The sequence below is a fragment of the Ovis aries genome, chromosome 14 (assembly GCF_016772045.2).
Source record: "Ovis aries strain OAR_USU_Benz2616 breed Rambouillet chromosome 14, ARS-UI_Ramb_v3.0, whole genome shotgun sequence".
Taxonomy (NCBI): domain Eukaryota; kingdom Metazoa; phylum Chordata; class Mammalia; order Artiodactyla; family Bovidae; genus Ovis; species Ovis aries.
Genome location: NC_056067.1, coordinates 14,330,069 through 14,354,214, shown reverse-complemented (window position 1 = coordinate 14,354,214; position 24,146 = coordinate 14,330,069). Strand labels below are relative to the sequence as shown.

At 54.8% G+C, this 24,146-nt stretch overlaps 2 protein-coding genes across 5 annotated transcripts in view; one reads left to right on the top strand and one right to left on the bottom strand.

Annotated features, from left to right (window-relative positions):
* The window catches only part of GAS8 (growth arrest specific 8), a 34,831-nt gene that overhangs the window by 2,029 nt on the left and 8,656 nt on the right, over positions 1-24,146 (bottom strand). Inside the window, exons 6-11 of the mRNA XM_012189700.4 lie at positions 23,597-23,802; positions 23,068-23,235; positions 22,681-22,767; positions 20,666-20,875; positions 19,807-19,872; positions 17,561-17,750 (exon numbers count right to left, since the gene is read on the bottom strand). Coding sequence (XP_012045090.2) covers positions 17,601-17,750; positions 19,807-19,872; positions 20,666-20,875; positions 22,681-22,767; positions 23,068-23,235; positions 23,597-23,802 — 887 coding nt within the window. The 3' untranslated portion in view covers positions 17,561-17,600. The remainder of the gene's footprint in view (positions 1-17,560; positions 17,751-19,806; positions 19,873-20,665; positions 20,876-22,680; positions 22,768-23,067; positions 23,236-23,596; positions 23,803-24,146) is intronic.
* On the top strand, positions 14,544-17,380 carry LOC101109035 (5-hydroxyisourate hydrolase-like). 4 transcript variants are annotated; one of them, XM_042231573.1, is made up of 4 exons: positions 14,544-14,682; positions 15,215-15,354; positions 16,622-16,757; positions 17,108-17,380. In XM_042231573.1, exons 2-4 carry the CDS (start codon positions 15,224-15,226, stop codon positions 17,195-17,197), a joined length of 357 nt encoding a protein of 118 aa, XP_042087507.1. In that variant the 5' UTR covers positions 14,544-14,682; positions 15,215-15,223; the 3' UTR covers positions 17,198-17,380. The 4 variants fall into 4 exon arrangements, with proteins under 4 accessions (XP_042087507.1, XP_042087505.1, XP_042087506.1 ...); XM_042231571.1 differs by having other exon boundaries at positions 14,544-14,829; XM_042231572.1 differs by having other exon boundaries at positions 14,544-14,829; positions 17,073-17,380.

Genomic DNA, 24,146 nt, shown 5'->3' with positions numbered 1-24,146 from the left:
GCCCTCCTCCAGGGGATCGTCCTCACCCAGGGATCAAACCCAGGTCTCCTGCACTGCAGGCAGATTCTTTACCATCTGAGCCAGCAGGGAAGCCTGAACATGTCTGTTCCAATAGATTAAGGCTTCCCCAACTGTAGTTTGAAGAGACATTGCTCTGGAAAACTCCCTGATGTTCTCCATACTTCTTCAAGAAATATACCTTTCCTTCCAATGAGCTTTGGCTGAGTTGTATCTTCTGGTTCAACAACCCCTGAGAGGCAAACCCACTTTTCTGGTAACACCTCTTCATCCAGACTCCCAACCAGCACTCCTGGCTCCCCTTGATAATAATTCTAGTCAGTTGTCTTGCTTCTAATACATGGAAATCATGTTATTTTTCTGCAAGCAAAGCTAAGTAAGGGCCAGAAACAGTGTCCCCATGTTATTTTGTGAAGCCAGTAGGTGTCAAACTCTCTTCTGTGGATCCATCATCCTCCAATTCAATGCCTCCTTTTATGGAAAACACTGGTAGGGCTTTGAGGTTTTATTTATGGCTTATTTCTGAAGCCTTTTAATACCTACATTGTGCTTAGTCGCTCAGTCATGTCCAACTCTTTGCAATTCCATGAACTGTAGCCTGCCAGGATCCTCTGTCCATGGGGATTCTCCAGGCAAGAATACTGGAGTGGGTTGCCATGCCTTCCTCCAGGGGATCTTCCCAACCCAAGGATCAAACCCAGGTCTCCCATACTGCAGGAGGATTTTTTTACCGTCTGAGCTACCAGGGAAGCCTACACCTATATTAAATATACAGATTACTCATCAGTACCATTTCTACTTTGAGGTTAAAAATCCCCCAAGTTTTTCCTAATATACTTATTATTCCATGTGTTGCGTTTAAATCTTTGACTATATGTTATTTATCTTGTGTCTCATCTGAATTTAATTACACAATTTTCCCCTGAATAACGCAGTACTCATCACGTACAGTTCTTGCCAAAATTGGATTTGACAAAGTAAGGCACAGGTGGGCCTGGGAGGAAGTTTGAGGGCAGGACTTCAAGTCTGGTGGAGGCGAGAGTCTAGTTCAGGGAACTGGAAGGAAACACCCTGCCTGAGCACCCACCGCCGACTTCAGGCTCCAATACTAAGACTCGGCGCCTGCAAACAGAAAATTGTCAAGATGCGCTTGCGCCTGGAGGCCTCCTGACAGACGCGCGAGACGCAGAGCAGCCAATCCCCGAGCGGTGGGGCGGGACCTTCTGCGAGCTCCGCACTCTCCCTATTGGCCGGGCTGCTTCGGTCGCAACGCCGATTGGAGGCTTGTGCCTTACAGGCCTGTATAAGCCGGCTGCTGGCCTTTCGCTTATCCTCATCCCGGGAGGACTGGACGAGGCTCGACTGGACGCCGCCCAGCTCCGAGCGCGCGCCCGACCAGGGTGGGCAGCGCTGCAGAACAGACGGAAAAGCGCTCTGTGAAACCCTCGTAAACTCTTAGCCTGGCGTCTTCCAATTCCAGGCTGGGAAACCCCAAATCCCGTCAACTTTGAGGAACCCGGGTCCTACCTGAAGGGAGCTCGCGTCTCGTCAGCTTAGGGACTACAAGTCCCTTCACCCACAGAAACACCGAATCCCCTAGTGCTGCGACCCCCCAATACCTAGAGGAACCCCAATTCCCCTCAGCCTGAGGCACCCTAAAAACAGCACCTGCAGAGAGACCAAATTTCCTTAACCTCAGAGACCCTGAATACTTCAGCCTGGGAACTCTTAATCCTGTTATGCTCAAGACCCCAACTGTCCTGCATGTTGGACACCTAGAGCCCCTTAATGAGAGATCCCAAATTTCCTCAGCCTCAAAGATCCCAAGTTCTCTCACCCTGTGCATTCTACATCAGCCAAAAGACTACCCCTCCCAATCCCTTCCTTCTGAGGAACCCCAGTTCCTTCAGCCGGTGTGACCCAGATCTCCTGAAGACAAGCAACTTGTCCCTTAGATGTAGAACCCATGTTGTGCCCAGATTTTCCCAGAGTACCCAGGTGGAGATCCCCAAAACGCTTTTTGGAGAAATATTCCTTCTCCGGCACTAGAACAGAGCCCTGATTTCAACCTGACCCCAGTCCAGCAGTTAGGGGCTTCCAGGTCTCCTCAGGACTCCCTCCGTCACCCACAGACACGACACTCCCAATACCTTTCCTCAGAGGGGCTACATTGTAGGGGAATCAAAGAAACCAAATCTAGTTCACATTAGGCTGGTCTGCCATGGCTGGTTAGGATCCCTCCATCCCACCAATACCCCCACCCCTTCCTGCCCTGGACACTCCACCCAAGGAAGACAGACTTGCCTCTGGACAGTGGTCTAGGCTATCTCAGCATCTTCTTCCCCAGGTAACCTTGGCCTTGAGGCAGCGCCATGGCCATGAGCCCCAACAGGTTCCCATAGGAGAGCACTGGGGGAGATCCTGGGAGAACAGAGTGGAAGCCCATGGTGAGAAGCAGAGTGGCAAAGCTGGACTCTAAGCCAGCTCTATAGGAAGGACACGGAGGTGGTCCCTGAAGGACCACAGACTGCTTGCCTGTGCCACTGAGTAAACTCTGTGAACATACACAGGATGGGAGTGCCTGGTCCTGTCTGAGACGGTAGGATGGAGTAGGGTGGAACAGGACACTAGCATCGTCAACTGCTCCGTGTCCAGGGAGAGTTAGGAGGCTCAGTGTTTGCTCAGTTAAGCAGGACACAGTCAGGAAGGAAATTATTCATCCCTGTCTCACAGAGACCATCCACTAGCTTCAGGCTACTCCCTGCACCCAAAGTGGAGGAAAAGGCCCAGCTCTAAACTCTGACTTATATTAGTAAGTCACTGATGAAGTTTACTATTTTTCTTAGGCCAAAGATGCTTTCAAAGACATTTCCATATACTTCTCCAAGGAAGAATGGGCAGAGATGAGATAATGGGGGGAAAGTCTGATATAGGAATGTGAAAAAGAACTACGAAGCTCTGATTACTGTAGGTGACTGGAAGTGCTGGGTGCCTGAGAGCCTAGGAAACATGAAACAGGTCTTCAGCCTCAGTGTTAACTTGGCCCTCTCTTAGGTGGCTTCATCTGCTCACAGTTCCGTATTGTGTGGAGACTAAGGAGGAAATTTTTATTTCTTGCTGGGTATGCAGCTTTCTACTCCTGGGTGCCTGCCAGCGAGGGGCTCCCAAGACACCTCAAGCTGGGGTTAACGATGGGTGAGCTGGATGCCAGGGAACCCAAGACCCTGCAGCAGGTCAGTGCAGTATGGACAAGGGCTGGCCTCACTGAATGGTTAGGCCCTATCCATTCAAGACACCCTCTCTGGGCTCCAGGTAGAGGTTCTGCTGCCCCCAGTGACCACCTGGGTCTCAGGAGGTAGAAGAAAGACTAGGCTGTCTCTCCCACCTTCTGCCCAGAGACTGACAAAGGCCAGTTCCCAAAAGTCAGTGCAGGGTGAGCAGAGCAAGCTTGGGTCTCACAGGGTCCCTGTGAAGAGGGACTTAATCCTGATCAGATCCTTCTTGGCTGATTCTCTTTCTGTGTTGTCTTCATATCAAATCTCACAAGGACAAGGCAGTCCAGGTGTTCACAGCATCACTGGCCCAGGTACCGACAAGACGCTCCTTATGGTGTGTTTATTATGGGCAGGGAGATAGGGTGGCTGGTGTGACACTCCCCTGGACAAGAGAAGAGAACCCATAGGTTGTGTCTCTTCTACCTCCTGAGATCCAGGTGAGCACTGGGGGCAGCAGCACCTGGGGTCTGGAGAAGGTGTCCTGAATGGACAGGGCCTAACTGTCCAGCGTGGCTTCAGGGGGTACTGGCAAGAGGGTACTAACCCCTTTTCTAAAAATTTCAGACAACCATTGAGTTCTTTTTGGTTTTTGGCTTCGGGCCTTTTTGATATGGTCCATTTTTAGAGTCCTTATTGAATTTGTTACATATTGCTTCCATTTTATGTTTTGATTTTTTGACTGCAAGGCCTGTGGGATTATTACCAAGTCCAAACTCGCTCTGCTTGCCGCACAACAGGTCAATAAATCAGAGGTGAGGTGCTGAGGCATGGAATATGACTTTACTTAGAAAGCCAGCAGACCAAGAAGATAGCAGACTAATATCTTAAAGAAACCACCTTGTTGGGGTCTGGATGCCAGTGTCTTTTATAGGACACAGAGCTGGGGAGGCAAGGAAATAAAGTAAAAAGGCCATTAATCTGGCAAATATCTCCTGGAATGGCCAGCCTCGGGAGGAGATGTGTCGCTTTCTTCCTTCCTGTGCCCATCCACAGGTGGACAGGTCCTGAACAAAAGCAGAGAGCAGGGTTTCCTGAGGTAGGCCATTAGGTATGGACAGTATCCCTGTAGTAAACAAACCAACAGGAAGCAAAGCTTAAAGTAAAAGATTTAATTTTTAAAAAACAATTTTAGGACTTAAAAAAATTTTTTTTAATTAAAAAAAAAATTTAAAACATGGAGTCAGATTTCGTTCTTCCCTGTAACAATTCCCCACTGTCAGTGTCCATTCCACAATCTTATGGAAAAAGGGGTAATGATTGTTCTAATTACTCCATCAGTTACATCTTTGGGGGAGTGTCCACCATTGGTACCAGTGTTCTGAATGTTGAGATTTGTCTTCTGTTGTTCTTTGGAAAGTGTCTACGTCATATGTGTAGACATAAAAATATTTATAACCTAGGTGTTGAGAGTTAAGTTTTATTCAGTGAGAATCTTTTAGGACTTCAAAACTGGAGGCAGCATCTAAAGGTAAGGAATTTAGCACTTTTCTATGAATGAGAAGATGCAAGAGTCATCTCACTGAAATTATTCCTTTTGATACACACTTCACCATCTGGGGCCAGTATCCTGTCTTCTTCCTGAGTTTCCTCTGTGCTCACAGTGGAGACTGGCTGCAGTCTGATAGCTGCTAGAGAGCAGGTATTCTTCTTCCCGAAATTCCTCAGGTCTCACTGTGGGGAGTGGCTGCAGTCTGATGGCTGCTAGAGAGTAGGAGGGGGAACCTGGGTCCCCATTGTGATCATCTCAGCAGAGAGAGCAAGCATGTCCTGTGACTCCAGACAATCTTCCAACATTCAGGGTTCAGCATTCAGCCTGCAGGATCCAGAGCTACCAGCTCAGCCACCATGCTCTACACTTAGTTGCTTCAGTTCAGTTCAGTCGCTCAGTCATGTCCGACTCTTTGCGACCCCATGAATTGCAGCACGCCAGGCCTCCCTGTCCATCACCATCTCCCGGAATTCACTCAGACTCACGTCCATCGAGTCCGTGATGCCATCCACCCATCTCATCCTCGGTCATCCCCTTCTCCTCCTGCCCCCAATCCCTCCCAGCATCAGAGTCTTTTCCAATGAGTCAACTCTTCGCATGAGGTGGCCAAAGTACTGGAGTTTCAGCTTTAGCATCATTCCTTCCAAAGAAATCCCAGGGCTGATCTTCAGAATGGACTGGTTGGATCTCCTTCCAGTCCAAGGGACTCTCAAGAGTCTTCTCCAACACCATAGTTCAAAAGCATCAGTTCTTCGGTGCTCAGCCTTCTTCACAGTCCAACTCTCACATCCATACATGACCACAGGAAAACGATAGCCTTGACTAGACGGACCTTAGTCGGCAAAGTAATGTCTCTGCTTTTCAATATACTATCTAGGTTGGTCATAACTTTTCTTCTAAGGAGTAAGCGTCTTTTAATTTCATGGCTGTAATCACCATCTGCAGTGATTTTGGAGCCCCAAAAAATAAAGTCTGACACTGTTTCCTCATCTATTTCTCATGAAGTGATGGGACCAGATGCCATGATCTTTGTTTTCTGAATGTTGAGCTTTAAGCCAACTTTTTCACTCTCCTCCTTCACTTTCCTCAAGATGCTTTTTAGTTCCTCTTCCCTTTCTGCCATAAGGGTGGTATCATCTGCATATCTAAGGTTATTGATATTTCTCCCAGCAGTCTTGATTCCAGCTTGTGTTTCTTCCAGCCCAGTGTTTCTCATGATGTTCTCCGCATAGAAGTTAAATAAGCAGGGTGACAATATACAGCCTTGACGTACTCCTTTTCCTATTTGGAACCAGTCTGTTGTTCCATGTCCAGTTCTAACTGTTGCTTCCTGACCTGCATACAGATTTCTCAGGAGGAAGGTCAGGTGGTATGGTATTCCCATCTCTTTCAGAATTTTCCACAGTTTCTTGTGATCCACACAGTCAAACGCTTTGGCGTAGTCAATAAAGCAGAAATAGATGTTTTTCTGGAACTCTCTTGCTTTTTCCATGATCCAGCGGATGTTGGCAATTTGATCTCTGGTTCCTCTGCCTTTTCTAAATCCAGCTTGAACATCAGGAAGTTCACGGTTCACATATTGCTGAAGCCTGGCTTGGAGAATTTTGAGCATTACTTTACTAGCTTGTGAGATGAGTGCAATTGTGTGGTAGTTTGAGCATTCTTTGGCATTGCCTTTCTTTGGGATTGGAATGAAAACTGACCTTTTCCAGTCCTGTGGCCACTGCTGAGTTTTCCAAATTTGCTGGCATATTGAGTGCAGCACTTTCACAGCATCATCTTTCAGGATTTGAAACAGCTCAACTGGAATTCCATCACCTCCACTAGCTTTGTTCCTGGTGATGCTTTCTAAGGCCCACTTGACTTCACATTCCACGATGTCTGGCTCTAGATTAGTGATCACACTATCATGATTATCTGGGTCGTGAAGATCTTTGTTCTTCTGTGTATTCTTGCCACCTCTTCTTAATATATTCTGCTTCTGTTAGGTCCATACCTTTATCGAGCCCATCTTTGCATGAAATGTTCCCTTGGTATCTCTAATTTTCTTGAAGAGATCTCTAGTCTTTATCGAGATCCTTATCAAGCCCATCTTTGCATGAAATGTTCCCTTGGTATCTCTAATTTTCTAGAAGAGATCTCTAGTCTTTCCCATTCTGTTGTTTTCCTCTATTTCTTTGCACTGATCACTGAAGAAAGCTTTCTTATCTCTTCTTGCTATTCTCCGGAACTCTGCATTCAGATGCTTATATCTTTTCTTTTCTCCTTTGCTTTTCGCCTCTCTTCTTTTCTCAGCTATTTGTAAGGCCTCCCCAGACAGCCATTTTGCTTTTTTGCATTTCTTTTCCATGGGGATGGTCTTGATCCCTGTCTCCTGTACAATGTCAGGAACCTCCGTCCATAGTTCATAAGGCACTCTATCAGATCTAGGCCCTTAAATCTATTTCTCACTTCCACTCTATAATCATAAGGGATTTGATTTAGGTCATACCTAAATGGTCTAGCAGTTTTCCCTACTTTCTTCAATTTGAGTCTGAATTTCGCAATAAGGAGTTCATGATCTGAGTTGCTATGTAGCCCTAAAACCTACACTGCAGGAGGCCTTCTAAATGTGGCGACCTGTCAAGAAAACTCTTGGTCACACACTCCAAGCCCGACCGAGGCCCAGCTTTTCTGAGAGGGCCTCACTGGGGACCCAGGTTCCCCTCCTTCTCTCCCACATTCCATCCTGAGTGGGGAGAAGGAAGGGGCTGGGGGCACAGTGCAAGTAGGGCAGAAGTTCTCCCATAGCCCTTTCTGGTCCACCCCTGGGAACACAGTCTTGTGTCACGTCCAGTGGCAGGGGACATGTGTCCCCAGCTCAAACACTCTCTCTAGGGGATGTGAGCCATGAGCACTAACACAGGAAATCCTGAATGACCTGCTTAGGCTGGAAGACTAGTTCCTGGGATGTGAGATGAAGTCAGAAAGCAGCTTCTCACTGGGACTGGCCTTCTCTAGACCTAGCTTGTAGGCAGCAAGAGTGGGATAAGGGGCCCCTAGTTGGAGCAGCCACACAGTGCCTCTTGACAGCCCCATGGAGACTGTGTGGCCAGAGTAACCACGAGCCTGCATTCACACAACAGATGGCCTCTGGGAGGTCCATGACAGACCAGAGTGACCACAAGCCCACATTCACCTATCAGACAGCCTCTGAGAGACCTGTGACAGACCACAATGACCACGAGCCCGCATTCACCCAGCGGACGGCCTCTGAGAGGTCTGTGACAGACCAGAGTCATCACGAGCCCGCATTCACCCAGTGGACGGCCTCTGAGAGGTCTGTGACAGACCAGAATCACCACGAGCCCGCATTCACCCAGTGGATGGCCTCTGAGAGGTCTGTGACAGACCAGAGTCACCATGAGCCCGCATTCACCCAGCGGACAGCCTCTGAGAGGTCTGGCAAGCCCACATGCACCCAACAGATGGCCTCTGAGAGGTTGAGAGGTCTATGACGGGCCAGAGTGACCACAAGCCCACATGCACCCAACAGATGGCCTCTGAGAGGTCTTGGACAGGCCAGAGTAATGAGCATTCATTTGACGACCTCTGAGAGGTCTGTGACAGACCAGAATGACCAAGAGCCTGCATTCGCCCAGTGGACGGCCTCTGAGAGGTCTGGCAAACCCGCATTCACCCAGCAGATGGCCTCTGAGAGATCTGTGACAGGAAGCCCACCGTCAGACAATGGAAGGTCTTAGTGACACATGGCAACACCACCAGGGAAAATATGAAGACTCTGGGAAACTAAAGTATGAATATCAAAGAAAATCTTACTGCACTGACGGTTCCTCTGGAGATGAGCAGGGGCAGCTCCAGGACGGCAAAGGCTTTTGTGGTTTCAAGCAGTAGAGACCCTGGTCCAGAGTGCTGGGACTGGGGGGAAGCTGGGGAGGCAGCATCTCACAGCAAGGGGGCCCTTCTGGGATTGTGGGGCTGCCACTATCCACTATCTGGGGTCACCCACAGACCAGGGTCATCCACTGGCAGCCCCGCCCCTGCTGTGTCCCTCCTGCTCACAGGCCCTCCTCCCTGCGGCTGCCCCCATCCCTGCTCAGCTGCTGGTTGTCCTTTCATGCTCCCAACTCCTGCCCCTGAAAACAGGAATGACTGGCCATTCCAGGGCCAACCTCTCCCTGCAGGGGTGCTGTCCCGCTCTCAAATTCATGCCCCCCCCCTCCAACCGCGGTGTCTCAGGAAGCTTCTGTTGGTGCCATGTCCACAAACCAGAGTCTCTGACCAACACCTAGGACTGAAAAGTACCAGGTGTTTCACAGGAAAGGAAGCTGGGAGAGGGTGTTCTCCTTCCTCTCCGACCTGCAACCACCAATGCTGCCTCCTCTGCCCTCATGCTGCTCAGCGAGCAGATGAGCTGTGTTCTGATCACGCACGTGAGGCCTTGTGCTGCTCAGTAGGCAGACGAGCTGTGTTCTGATCACACACATGAGGCCAAGGCCATCTCAGGACCCATCAGTGGACCAGCTGCCTCCTCTGCCCCCACGCTGCTCAGCAGGCAGACAAGCTGTGTTCTGATCACTCACATGAGACCCTGTGCTGCTCAGCAGGCAGACAAGCTGTGCTCTGATCACCCACGTGAGGCCAAGGCCATCTCAGGCCGTCAGTGGACCAAACAGAAGAGGCTCAGTTCTAACAACCAGGACACATGCCCCTAACCCGTCAGGCCAGCCCCAACCAAGCACTTCTCCCCCTCTGGTTTGTATGCTCGGCCCAGCTCCAGCCCCGTGGCCAGTGTCCAGATAAGACTCCCCTAACAAGGGCGGGGAGAAGGGAGCAGTGCATGATGGAAAGGTGGGAGTGTGGAGCATCACCCTCCCCTTCAGCACTTAACAGTTTCCCAGTCCCTGAAGTTAATCACATCAAGAGGAACCTGTTCCCCGATAGTGACAGTCACATTGAAAGGATGCCCTAAAGACTTTTGGAAGAGTAAGCAAACTATGTGGAAACTATTAAAATACTTTGGTGAAGTATTTGAACTGGAACTTGTATCATTTGATATCATTTTATCATCTCCATCATGAGTAGACTAAAAAGGGATACATTTGATTTTAGATTTTATGCTAGTTTGCTTTGTCACACTGGCTGAGACTACCGACTCCCCTCCCCTTTGTCCCCACAGGAACCTCTGCGATGTGAGTCTCAGCGCTGGACATGGGTGGCAGTAATGAAGCCGACAGCACAGACAGCTCGGCCGTCGCCAACACCCTCAGCCAAGACCCCTCGGCGCCATGTCACATCAGCTAGCACGTGGAGACCACCAGCATACCCACTGCTGGATGGACCCACAAGTCAGGGGGTCAGCAGGGGTCCACCAGTGAAGCCACCGACTCGACACTTGTCCCACCTGGTGAGGGACAGACACAGCAGCCAACGAGAACAGGCAAGAGCAATGAAGACATAAACGAAAGGCACGACACTGTAGCAACCCCCAGGAGACAGCACAGGCAAAACATTCTCTGACATAAATCACACCAATGGTTTCTTCGGTCAGTCTCCCAAGGCAACAGAAATAAAAACAAAAATAAACAAAGGGGGCCTAATCAAACTTACAAGCTTTGGCACAGCAGAGGAAACCATAAATAAGATGAAAAAGACAACCTACAGAATGGGACAAAATATTTCCAAATAATGTGACCAACAAGGACTTAATTTCCAAAACATACAAACAGCTCATACAACTCAAAAAAAGAAAAAGCCAAACAACCCAGTTGAAAAAAGGGCAGAAGAACTAAACAGACATATCTCCAAACAAGAAATACACAGGCACCAACAGCATCGACCCTCTGGCTTTTGGCCCGACTGCAAAGTCCAGCTGAGGCCAGTCCACATTCCACGACCTGTGCTCTAGGGGGGCCCTTGTGTCACTGGTAAGCAGCAGTGTCCCGATGCAGCCCAGCGGGACTCAGCCTGGTGGACTGCTAGAATCAGCGGGGACACCCCGACCCATCAGTGCTCCCAGGCCTGGACGAGGCAGTGACCTGAACGGGCAGACGGGTGCAGAGGGCAGAGTCCACGGCACGGACAAGGTCCAGCCGTCCCCAGGCAGGGAAGGGGCTTCCCTGGCTTAAGCATAAAGAAGCTCCAGGTGCAGGTGGTGGGAACAGACTCAGAGCCATTTAAGACATGCAGAACAGGACACATAGGTGAGCGAAGGCCAGAGCGAGTTTACCATAGAAGAGTGTCTGGGGGAACAGATAGGCTTGGGTGGAGCTGAGCCCTACGGGGGCTGGGAGGTTGGGCTTAGAAACCCTGTATGCCTCTCTCTGCCTCCTAATCTACTTAACCCCCACTCTGAAGCCTGACGCTGTCTGTCCTGTGCATCTACACAGTCAGACTGTCCATTCATTCAAAGGATATTTGTTTAGCACCTGCCTCTGGCCAGGTCATGTTCCAGGCACAGGAACAGCTGTCAGGAGACAGATAATAACCCCAGTCCTTGGGGAACAGAAATTCTACCAGGGGCCAAGCGCACCCTTCCTGTGGCCACTGGCCCTGGCCTCACCATCCCCAGCCCATCGGCCGGCCCTCCTGAAACTCCAGCCCGCAGCCGCAGTTCTATCTGAGCATCTCCCGTCCTCCGAGAAGGCGACTCTCTGAACTCACTGCCCGTCAGCCTCTGGCACCCCGTGCCCTGTGTCCTTCTCAGCATGCACCGCCATCTGAAATGGCCTCCCCAACACCTGCATCACCTCAGTGTACCTGGCAATGTTATGTCCTTGGTGAAGGAAGGTCCCAGCTGCCTTCACACCCTTTCTGTTGAGTTCCCACCACAAATACCTGTCACAGCAGCCTGGAAGGACTCGAGACAGGTGTGAAGCAGGGGCTCAGAGGAGCCTGAGAGGCTGCACCCACCTGGGCCACTCCAGTGGTCAGGGTAGGACAGGGACCTCCCAGCACCGGCTCGGACCCGGACAGCAGGCAGACCAGCTTCCTTCTCCCTGGGACCACAACGGGGAGAGTTTCTTGTCACTGTTCAGGGTCACGACTGCCCGGGAAGGACTGTCAGTTCCATGGTACTGAGCACCCTATGTGTTGTTACATATGCTACCTGCATGATCTCAACCTCCTCAGGGAGAATGCTTCGGGCTACATGCTTGGAACAATCAAAAGGAGTGGTTTAAGGTCACTCAAGAAAACACAGTTCAGTTCAGTTCAGTCGCTCAGTCGTGTCCGACTCTGCAACCCCATGAATGAAGCACGCCAGGCCTCCCTGCCCATCACCAACTCCCAGAGTTCACTCAGATTCGCGTCCATCGAGTCAGTGATGCCATCCAGCCATCTCATCCTCTGTCGTCCCCTTCTTCTCCTGCCCCCAATCCCTCCCAGCATCAAAGTCTTTTCCAATGAGTCAGCTTTTCGCATGAGGTAGCCAAAATACTGGAGTTTCAGCTTTAGCATCATTCCTTCCAAAGAAATCCCAGGGTTGATCTCCTTCAGAACGGACTGGTTGGATCTCCTTGCAGTCCAAGGGACTCTCAAGAGTCTTCTCCAACACCATAGTTCAAAAGCATCAATTCTTCGGCGCTCAGCCTTCTTCACAGTCCAACTCTCACATCCATACACAGTCCAGACACAAAAGGCCCCACGTACCTGCCAGGAGGCCCAGAGGCAACATCAGAAAGGGAGTTGCCTGTCTCCTCCTTGTGATCTCATGTCTTCCTTAGCACAAGTTGTGCCTCCTGGTGCTGGGGAGCTGCTGCACCTCCAGCATCACATCACACAGTCAGAAAAGGGAGTGGGAGGAGAAGGGCAGGCCCACCAGCAGAGCTGCACTTTGCTCCCAGGAGCCTTAAGGTGCTGTGTGGCAGCTACCGCTTAGGGGTCACATGGTGAACGTGGCATGGCTGGCCCTGGCACTACTAGGCTGGACCCCTTGCTTGCTCTTAGTCAATCTGCTGCCCTCTCAGGTTCCAGGTGAAGCCTGCAGGCTGGGCAGGGGCCCTGGTGGGGCCACAGAAGCAGCTGTGGCAATGCCCTGCCCTGCCCAGCGCTCTCCCAGGACTAGGTTCTCTCTTGGGCAGAGAAGGTTTCAGGGCTCTAAACAGAGGGGGTGACAGGGCAGCCAAAAAAAGTTTGATTGTTGTTTTTGTTAGCTTGCTTCTGACATTTGAGACTGTACGTGTGCAAGGAAAGGTTACAGAGTGAAAATGATCAGCCCATTGACACTGCTCATCCCTGACATGGTCCTGGCATCACTCGCCTGTGTCCCACACCAGAAAGTTTTCCAGCACACAGCCCCTTTGCACATCAACTTTGTCCTCTGCGACACGGAGACTCTGACAGCTGCACCCTGAGCCTGTGACGGTGAAGAGGGGAACGAACCCTTGTAATGGAGTGAAAGCTGCTGCAGATTCAAACATGAGGCTAAAGCTGCCTCTCCCCCTAGTCACCAGCCACTTCTCACCGCTCACCTCACACACCAACACTCTGCACTGGGCTCACTCTCCGTACTGGGCTGTACTGGGCATACTCTCTGTACTGGGCTCATTCTCTGTACTTGGCTGGACTGGGCTCACTCTCTGGACCGGGCTCACTCTATGGACTGGGTTCATTCTCTGCACTGGGCTGTACTGGACTCACTCTGTACCAGGTTCACTCTCTGTACTTGGCTCACTATCTGTACTCAGTTCATTCTCTGTACCGGGTTCACTCTCTGTACTTGGCTCACTCTGTACTGGGTTCATTCTCTGTACTGGGTTCATTCTCGGTACTCAGTTCATTCTCTGTACTGGGCTGTACTGGACTCACTCTCGGGACAGGGCCGCACAGCTGCCAGTGTGCAGAGGAGTTCATTGATTTAATTATCCCTCATGGGGGAAGTAAGCTTGTTTCTGGTCCCATCCCCATAGCAGTTTGCCTAAACAGGTGTGTGAGTCTCTGTGGGGTCACCTCCTAAAAACATAAGCCCTGCCAAACGTCATCATATTTACATCTCAAACACACACTCCCTGGTTATCTCCAAAGCAGTTGTAACCAATGCACAAACTTTGCCAGAGGTCTCTTTCCCCACCTCAGAGGGGCTTGATCCTTAAAGCTCAAACTGAGGTCGCTCACTATCGGATCATTAGAACATGCAGTTTAGCGAGAAGAAAAACGACCCCACACCCAGAGCAACACAACTCGTCAGACAATGTCACGCAGACTGTAAATACAGAATGCCATTATTTTTATCTGTTATATAAAATCTGTTCGTGCGCACATCACATAATATTGTAGTACAACGATGGGTTTCACGCCTGTGCGCTCAGACTTGTCTCTTCCTTCATTTCTGCACAGCCCTCACCCTACGCTGTCAGTGTGCCAGGTCCCTGCACCTTGGGGGTCGAGGGTCAGAGCAGGTAGGAGGGGGTAAAACGCAACCACAAGGGTGTCACCCCACACTGTCACTCTCAACCCGGGGGTCGGTCCTGCCTGAGGAACATCCACGCGGCCTGTCGGGGCTTCCAGCAGATCCTGACCGTCCAAGGAAGGAAAAGAAACAGCACTGGTGTAGGGCCCTGGGGGTGACTGGGTTCACTGCTCTGCTTCCAGCAGCCGCCGGCGCGGACCCCAGCTGAAGCGCCGCCCCGCCTTTCCCCCACCACCCCCTGCCCGTGCTGCGCCCCTCCCCGTCCGGTCCCGCCCAACACTCCACCCCCACATCCGAGACCCGCCCCTCGTACCCCACCCCTGCTCCCAACCCTACGCTGCAGGGCCCCTCTACTTCCGCCCGGAGGAGCCTCCGTAGGTCTGCGCACTGCGTTCGCTCTGTTGGCCCCCGCAACCACCACCCAGAAGACCCCTAGGACCCTCTGGCTGGGCACCTTCCACTCCTCCCTGGATTGGCCGGACACGTGGGAGGTGCCAGGGTAGGGCTTCCCAGGGAGGTTCTGGGGGTGGCGGTGTGGTGTGACCGCTGGCCTCCTCGCCAGTCCCCAGGTCGGCGACATGAGCTCTGGGGCCGCCCAGAGGCTGCAGACACTCCAGCGACACGTGGGCTTCCAGGAGGTAGGGGAACAGACCTGGTCCGGAGCCCCTGACCTCTCCTCCACCTGGGGCTAAGTTCTGAGGTGGCCCGCGGATCAGGGGACAGAGCTGGATTCAGAGAGAAGCCCCTGAGGCCACCCAGGCCCTGACGAGGTTCAAGGTGGCCAGGGTGCTCTGGGTGTAGAGACCCCTTCGGTGCTGGGAGGAAGGGGAAGGGTCAGCATTGTGTATGGCAATATGTTACCCAATGCCACTCCCACCCCCAGCACCTCCCTCACCCAACCCTGCCCAGGGCAGTTTGGGACTTTGATCAGGGGGCTGTTTACTCCAAGGCACTGCCTCCTACCAAGGGGTGTGGACACAACGTCTGCCCCGCAAGCGCATCCCTGCCCCTCTTGTGGCCTAGGGCAGAGGCATGGAGCCAGGCAGCAGCCCGCTGACCACACATGTGCTGGACACTGCCTCAGGGCTCCCGGCCCAAGGCCTCTACCTCCGTCTGTCCAGGCTCGAGGACTGTGGCCAACAGTGGACCGAGCTGAAGAAAAGGTAGGAGGGTGGTCTGGGGCAGGGCTCAATCCAGAACACCCCCCACCTCACCCACCCCCCCTGCAAGGGGCCCTGCACCAGGGCAAAGGGTGTGGGCACAGCTGGCAAGTGGCAGGGCTGACCCGGCCGGCCGGTCTCCCTGCAGAATCTCAGAGCCTCTGTTTCAACAGGCTGAGTAGTCCTGGTCGTGCTACAGCCTTGCTGGCAGAGCTCACACCGAGTGCCCACTGCGCTGGGACAGGGCTCTGTCTCTCCTTGCCCACTGGCCAGCTGAGGCCTGAGGAGGGATTGGAGAGGCCTGGTTGTCACTCTGACTGGCGGTGACCTGTGCTGGGCAGCTCTTGAGCACTGGACATTTGTTAGGTTCTCACTGTACCCTGTGTACAGACCCTGCAGGAAACCCTTCCACACATGAGGAGATGGAAGGTGAGGCAGGAGGCCCCTGCCCCTGGTGGACCTCAAAGGCTTGGGGCCTGAGGCTATGGAGCCCTTCATGAAAGGGGGTCCAGGTCAAATCTGAGCATGGAGGAGCACATGGAGCCACACAGAGCCACTCCCAACCCCCTAAACTGCGCTGGTAAGTGCTGCTGATGCTGATCACAGCACAGACACTTGAGAGCATGGCCTCCTGGTGAGCAGAGGCCCTCAGAGCCTCCGGCACTGCAGCTGGAAACACGCGGATGGCAGCCTGGCAGTCACTCACCCAGAAAGCGCAATGTAGTGAACAGCAAGTACTTGGTTTTTACACGTCCCTGGTGGTGATAGCAGTGAAGAACCCGGCTGCCAACGCAGACTTCAGAGACATGGGTTCGATCCCTGGGTTGGGAGGATCTCCTGGAGGAGGGTATGGCTACCCACTCCAGTATTCTTGCCTGTGAAATCCCATGGACAGAGGAGCCTGATGGGCTACAGTCCAAGGGTCACAGAGAGTTGGTTACGACTGAAGTGACTTAGCCCACATGCACACGTTATGAAACAGTACAGCTAGTACAACCTATTTTTTTTGATTTGTAAATAAGCACTCTTACGCCTAGAGAAAATGTGAAGTCTTTGTGCCAGACATGAAGTGGGGGGGAAGGGAAGGTTCTTTCCCTTCTCTTCTCTGGGGTTCCCTAAGGACAGTGAGGGGACATAGCCCTGGTCCTGGACACTGCCCTGCTGCAGAGCCACCCAGGCCCTGCTCACCTAGGTCCGAGTCAGGCCACTGGCCACACAGACCCAGGAGACCCAGGCAGGGACCCCTCTGCAGCAACCCCCTTCTCCCCAGTTGCACAGATCGTGACGGCCGCTGCCCTGGGCTCCTACCTCCAGGCCAGATGAAGGCAGGCACCTACAAGCTGTCCTTTGACACCGAGGGCTACTGGCAGAAGAGGGGCCAGGAAAGCTTCTACCCATACGTGGAGGTGAGGGCCAGACGGGTGGAGGCCTGAGATGCACTGTGACCCGCAGGCTGGTCCTGCCCCCCATCCCAATAAGCACCTGCTCTGAGCTCCTGGCCTTGACCACACCATGCCCGTGCCGCGCCACCCCACAGTCAGGCTGACTCAGCCCAGGCGGACAGAGGTTCACCCGAGCCCTTCCAGTCTCTGTCCCCTTCACCTGACCTGTTCAGGGTGGTCCTAACCCTTGGGAACCTTCAGGCCCAGGGGCCCCTCAGACTGAGTGCTTCCCCTGGGCAGACCCCAGCCCCACCCACAGTCTTGTCTCTGCTGGGCCAGGCTGTGTGCACTCCCAGTGCCCCCTCTCCCCGCAGGTCGTTTTCACCATCACAAATGAGACCCACAAGTTCCACGTGCCACTGCTGCTGAGCCCGTGGTCTTACACCACATACCGAGGGAGCTAGCAGCTGACCGGCAGCCAGCCTGTGGGCACGGACATGGCGCCACAGCAGACCAGGCCTCCCCCAAGCAGCGGGTGGGCAAGTTCCTGATGGGCACGAGGGTCACACTTTACCTGGGACATTCTGGCCCCATGTCGCAGGGGCAGGTGTCACTCAGGCTTCAATAAAGTTGCTGCTGACATCTGCGAGGTGGCTTCAGTCATGAGGCAAGCTTGGTGGGAGCTGCCCTGGGGGGATGAGGGGCGGGCGTGCGCACAGGAGGAGCACTGGGGAGCCTGGGGGCACCTCTCCCCACAGCCACACGAGGACACGCAGCACACGTGGAAACCTTCATTCTCTGACAACACATGTCTACAGAACAAATACCTGCTGTCTTTGCTGTGGGGGGACCTCACCCAGGCTGGGGCTACGTTGGGGTGCCCACAAGTCCTGCAGGGCCCTGTCCCAGCGTCTGCCCGATCACAGCGGTCTCCAGGGGCTTGAAACCCACGTTGTCCAGGGGGACTCCGAAGGCCAGGAGCTTTGCCTCATATGTGCGCAGCAAGTCATTGTGGGCCTGCAGGGACACAGCGGTGTTGTCGGGGGGTGGGGGTAGCTGGGGTGACCCTTGCTCAGGCCACCCAGCCCCGTGAAGGACACGCCTTTTCCAGGTTCTGACTGTGCCAGGCCCAGGCCCAGGCCCACACACATTTATATAAGTTTAAAGACTTAGATTTAACTAGCTCTACTTGGGGCTTCCTGAGTCGGCAACAGCCACTTGTTAAACAGAAGGGCCCTCCAAGGAGCTGCACAAGATGGAGGCTCAATGGGCATGGAGGGGCAGGGTGCGGCCACCCTCCAACAACGGTGCCTTCCCTGAGGGAGGCAGGGGTCTTTAGTAGGTCACCTCCCTAGTGCTGACCAGAAAGCCCCAGGCTGATGGGTCAGAATCTCCACTCCTGGAGAGGCCGAGGTGGCGGTCAGTTCAGGCAGAAGCCCTGGTCGGGCTCACACAAGTGACTCCACTGGGGCGTCCTGTTGCTTTCTAACAGCCCCCGTTTGATCGGGCTGTCAGCCTGAGAGACGTGGTCTCAGCCACCACCACCTGTGGCCTCTCAGCCTGTGCTGACCCTGTTCTGTCATTCCCCCTCTTAATGTCCCAGTCTTAAGGAGAGCATTTGCTCGGCAGTTAGCGGTGCAAACAGGCATGTAAAGCTTTTCAGAGCACATGACTCTCCAGGGGATGAGTAAAGTAAGCAGAACAAACCCGGGTGACTGGCCTCCATAAGACCAAACTCACCCAAGAAAGGCCCTGTGGAAGGAGGGCTGAAGTCACTGAGGCCCCACCCACGGAAGTACGGTTCCAGGTAAGCGGGTGGTGGTGGTCATGCACAGACACCTCCCAGCTCAGCTGGAAGATAACCAGGGGCTTCCCTACTGAGAGAACAAGCGTGGCCCAAGTCTAAGAACTTCAGCAGGTGCTACCCAACTACTTCATGTGCGGGACCTCCAGTAACGTCCCTGATTCATGGCTAGGGAGGCTGAAGAGGGTGCACTCAGAGTTCCTGGTTCCCGCAGGCTCTCACTCAGGCTCACCAATCCTGCCTTCCTAGGAACCACACTCCCCGCCATGTCTGTTGGCATCTATTCCCTTTCCCCTTCCCAGAAAAGCCAAGGTCTGGGCAATGGTGCTGGCAGGACCGATGTAGGCAGGATCTCTGTCCCCCCTACTTTTTCTCAAAGAGCACATTTCACAAGGTGGTGGTAAGGATGCGATGAGCGGAGCATGTTACATGCTGAGAGCCCAGCCTGACTCAGGACAAAAGCTCAAAGGGACACCTTGTCTTCAGCATTATCATGACAAGATGCTGGGAGCTGAGACGGAAGGGTGAGTAAGGACCGGCTCCAGGGTATGGGCCCCGGCCCTCCTCCTTCTCTGGGGCTCAGCCCTCCCGACAATCAGATGTGGGTTACGGAAGTCCTCCCGAGAGCCACACGCACCCAGTGCATGGCCCTAATTTTCTGCGAGTACGCATCAGGGTTGCCAGAGCACCCAGGGAGGGCCCGATGGGCAGGGAAGGCCAGGGCATTTGGTCACCAAGGAGCGCAGTGCCCATGATGGCAATGCCTTCACCCGGGCTCCAAGACCCAGGGCTCGTGTCTGAGTCACACTTGTGGGGTGTCTGCTCTCTGCAGGCAGCACTGCATCTGTGTCCCCACGGGCCAAGCCCTGACAGAGCTGTGGGCTCAGCTGGGGAGCTGGGGACACTCAGTGCAGGACACAGATGGTACCAGGGTCAGGGCACTATGCAGGAAGCCTCCATGAGTGGTTGAGAAAGGCTGGAGCCCTAACTGCCCCCACATGGAGGACGTGGACGTTAACCTGGGGGAGCAAAGAGAACCCCCTGGCAACTGCCCCAGAGGCCAGGCTAGCACCACGGTGCCAGAGCAAGGGCCACATGGGACACCAGGCAGGCTGTGCACTGGGAGGCGCCAGCAGAGGCTCGGCCACACACAGGCCCAGTGACCCAGGCGGGCACCGATGGCCTCAGACTGGGTCAGCACCCTGATCTGGGGAGTCAGCATCAAGATGGGGGGCTCCTGGGTGAGGGGGGGTGGGGGGCCCTCCGCACCTTGCACACCCGGGCCAGCTCGTATTGCAGATCCTTGATGGCGCTGTTCTTCGATTCCAGAACGTCCTGGGGAGAGGAAGGTATCAGGGAACCACAGCCTGGCCCCACCTCAGGGACATCCACACAGGGAGGGACTGCTGTGGGAAGGCCTCAGAGTGAGACCCCAGTGTATGTCCACCCCCTAGACCCGGAGGGGACCTAACCTCGGGCCTAGGAGCCTCAGGTCACCCAGTTGACCAGGACCCCAGAGCCAGGCCACGCCACCCTGGCAACACCAGAGACTCCTGTCCCCGTCACCTGCTCTTTCTGTGACACAGGGAGAGAGCAGGTCAGGGAGCAGAGGTCAAGGCCCAGCTCTGGGCGGGGTCCCTGCCAGGCGCGGTCAGGCCCTCTGGCCCTTGGGCACCGAGGCCTCATCTGTCCTTTCCCAGCAATGCCCGGTGCCCAGGACAGCCTGCCCCAGGGGAACACCACAGACAACTGCGGACGCTCACAGGAACAGACGCTCAGCCTGTGCTCAGGCATGCCTCCCAGGGAAACCTTCCCACCACCCGCCGCACAGGCCACCGCAGGCCTGCCTCTCGCCCGCCGTGGTCTCTTCCAGCATAGCTTAGTGTCCAGGCAGATGGCGGCTGTGGCCTCGGCTAAGAGACCAAGCTGGAGCGGGTAGTGGACTCAGGCTAGGAGGGTTTAAAGGCCAAAGAGGGGCTGGGGAGACCTTGAAGACACTGGAGCTAGGAGTCCACGGCGCTCACGGACCTGGGCACTCTGGCCAGGAAACTGCGATCGCCCCTCCCCGAGGCTGACTGAGGGTCTGCCCTGGAGGGACGGAGCCCCAAGCACAGCCCTCGAGGCCTACCTCCAGCTTGCGGGACACGAGGGTCAGGGCCGCGGGGTCCAGGTTGGAGGCTGCTAGCACCTCATTGAACTGCACCTCCTTCTTCTCCACGGCAGCAACCAGCGCCTGCACCTTGCGCTCCAGGATGAGGTTCCTGAAACCCGCCTTCTGCTGCACCTCCAGGATGGCCGTGGTGAACTTCTGGTACAGGTCATCCCGCTCCTGCTGCACCTGTGAGGCACGGGTACCTCGCTGGCAGGACGCCCCTCCCGCTCTGCCCAGGGCCACGCCCCCGCCTTCCCCAGCGTCTGGCCATGGGCAGGCTGGTCTGTGCCCGAGCCCCACTCTCTGCAACCAAATTAAAGGAGTACGGTGTCCACACAATGGGAGGCAGGAGAAAATACCTCTGGGAGGTGTGGCAGGAAGCCATGGGGGCCCCCAGGATGAGCTGCAGAGAGACCCTCCCACCAAGAAGCCAGAGCCAGCCCTGCCCTGGGTCTGGGCAGCAGGCTCAGGAGCGCACCCCACCCCTAATCATCCCCACAGGAGATCAGGGCCTCAGACTCAGCAATGCTGGGGTGGGGGCCCTTGAGGAGGTCCCCTCCATCTGCCCCAGATCCTACAGCCAGCTGCCTGCCCACCAAGGACAACGTGCTTCCGCGTCTTCTTTTAACTGTGCACCATTTAGAAGTCAAGACTTAGCAGGGGTGTAACAGGAAAAAGTGACCCTCCTAAACCCCACTTCCCAGAGGCCACCATCTGAGCACTGGCTGGGACTCCTTCCAGAATGTTCTCCACGCCCGTAAAGAACACACAGCACTGCGAGGCGCGACGAGCACTGCGCTGCAAACCTGTGGCCCCATCCTTCTGGCCACATTGCCACACCTCACATCTGCTTCCGTCCACTCCCAGGCCCTCTGCTCTTTAAAACCTGATGACCCTGGCTTTCCAGGACACTGCCTCTCTCACATACTGTGTAGACAAATGGAGGGCAAGGGGCAGAGAGTGCAGACCTACATGGCCTGAGCCTGCCTGAGCTGCCTCCTCCCGACTCATGCCCACTTTGACCAGTGGGAGCAGCATCTCCCTGTTGCCTGCAGGGCCCTCGGAGGCCCCTGTGGGGTGACTCCAGATCCAGCTGCTTGTGGGATGTTCCCAAGGAACTGGGTCCTTTCCACCGTCACAGTCTATGAGAGTGTTTCAGTGGGAAAGGTGCTAACAGCTGACACACAGGTGCTTGCCCTCAGCCAGACCCCGGGAACCAAGCACGTGGGGGCGCTGTCTGCAGAGAAGCACGCTCAGTGAGACACACGCACCCAGTCCCATCAGTGAGGACCTGGGATGGGGGACGGCCCCCTGGGAAACCATGGATGAGGCCACAACTCTGAACAGCCCTCAGGCAGATCGTCCACATTCTCAACACTAGCCGTCTGACCCACCAATTCCTCTGCTAGGAATCACCATTCCAAAAAAGGGTCACACACCACACAAAGATGTACCTAACAGGGTGCCTATAGCAGTAAGGACTGACAAGGGATTTTCACCAGGGGACACAGGCTACTCTGGAGAGAAACGTGGGCTGGGAGGAATAGGCCAGCATGTGCCAGGTGCCCCCACTTCTGGGAAGCAAGGCCCTACACCAGCACACTCGAGAGTTTGGAAGAACTCGGGGTGCTGTCGCCATGTGTGAGGACCAGCGTGCAGCCCCAAGGCCTTGCATTTTCACCCACAGGCTTCCTATGACACACACATAAAGGGTTAGGACTCGGAGACACACACAGGGATGAAAGATGGGCCAGACCACCACTGCTTCAGAGGCCAGCCCAAGGGGAGAGCAGTGGGGAACTGCTAAGACATCAACCTCGTCCACTGAGAGCCCTGCAGAACGGGGAGGAACCAGAGCAGGGGACCCAGCCCCTGAGATGTGCCAGGAGCCCTCAGACATGCCAGGAGTCCTCCAGATGCCCTGGGAGCCCCCAGACACAACAGGAGCCCCCCAGACATGCCAGGAGCCCCCCAGATAACCTGGAGCCCACCTTGATGAATCGCTGCTCCAGTACCTCGTGCTCCCACCTCAGGCTCTTCAGCTCCTTCTCAGTGACTTTCAGACGGGCTTTTGTGCACTGGAGAGAAGGGTCAGAAAGCACCCTCAGTTCAGGCACCCACAAGATGCAGCTCAGGAGGGATAAGCAGGTGAGGTGATCATCAGAGCGAATGGCTCCCGGACACAATGGACCGAGCCCCACCATGGCAGCCAGGGGCCACCTGGCTCCCAGAACAGGTGCCAACCCCATGTGCCCCCAGGAGGTCACCAGGCAGGGGACAGAGGGGTTCAGCACCTCCACTCTGGGACTCGGGAGACACCTGCCCGACCTTCCTGCCCCTTCACACCAGGGAGGCCTGGGAATGCAGCGGAAACCCACCACCAGGATCTGCTTGTCCCTCTCATAGCCCCCGAGCTTCTTCTGCATGTCATTCATCTCCTCCCGAGCCTTCTGCAGGGGGTCCGCCAGGCGCCGGTTCTGCATGGCCACCTCCGTCATCTCCTTCTCCATGTGCTCCTCCTTCTTCCTCATGTCCTCCATCTGCTCCTGGGGGCGCCAGGGGAGGAGCGGGAGGGGGATGTTGGTGGCAGGACTGGGGGCTGTGGCCTGCACGGGGGCTGCGAGCTCTCCTGCCCAGAGAGGATGGTCCTGGGGCATGTGTTCCGTGTGTAAACACGGAGAATAGTTTCTGAATTCTCTAGTAATGCGGCCTACATGCAAGCAGAGCTTCCGCTGTGTTTACTACCAGCACTTAGGTGCGACGAGACCCCTGGTGCGCATGGGCCTATGACTTCCCCACCACGTGAGGGGACTCACAATCTGTGCGTTTCAATCAGGGGCCGCTGAAGGCCAGGTGTGTCTACGAGCAGGGGTGTGGGCCCGAGGTGGCAGGCAGCCCCGGCGGCACCTTGAGGGAGTTGATGAGAGCCAGGTTGTTGAGGGTGATGTCGTTGTAGTAGTTCTTGATGTCGGTGAAGGCCTCCTCGTGTCGCTGCATCAGCGTGGTGATCTGGCCGTTCTTCCTCTCCTCCACCTCGTGTATCTCTGTCTTCCTACGCAGGTCGAGCTCGTCCCGAAGCATCTTCATCTTCTTGTCGTACTTGGCCTCGATTTCTGAAAGGGAGCAGCACCCAGAGCAACTGAGCAGAACCCCTGGTGCCGTGGCGACGAGAACAGATGGCGGCTGTGCCCAAGACAGGAGACCTCCCAGGGGATGGAGGCTGCTGACAGGGGGTCAGGGCGGGGTGCTTCTCCTGCTGTGTGGCACCAGCACATGCCCTCCTCTGCCTGTTGCAGGCACCGCTGATCAGTCCCTGCCTCGGGGATCCCAACAGCCAAGCGTCACCCAGTGCCAGGGGACATGGACCACGGCCATCCAGCCAGACTGTGGCTGAGGTCGGCGCCTCTGCAGGACAGGAGGGACAGCATGCCTCCCCCTAGCTGGGCGACCTGCTCCA

Coding starts and splice junctions, on each gene's coding strand:
- LOC101109035 (XM_060398303.1), top strand. CDS start 16,416: ATGAAGTGGGGGGGAAGGGAAGGTTCTTTCCCTTCTCTTCTCTGGGGT. Junction 16,758..17,107: donor GCTTCTACCCATACGTGGAG/GTGAGGGCCAGA, acceptor CTCTCCCCGCAG/GTCGTTTTCACCATCACAAA.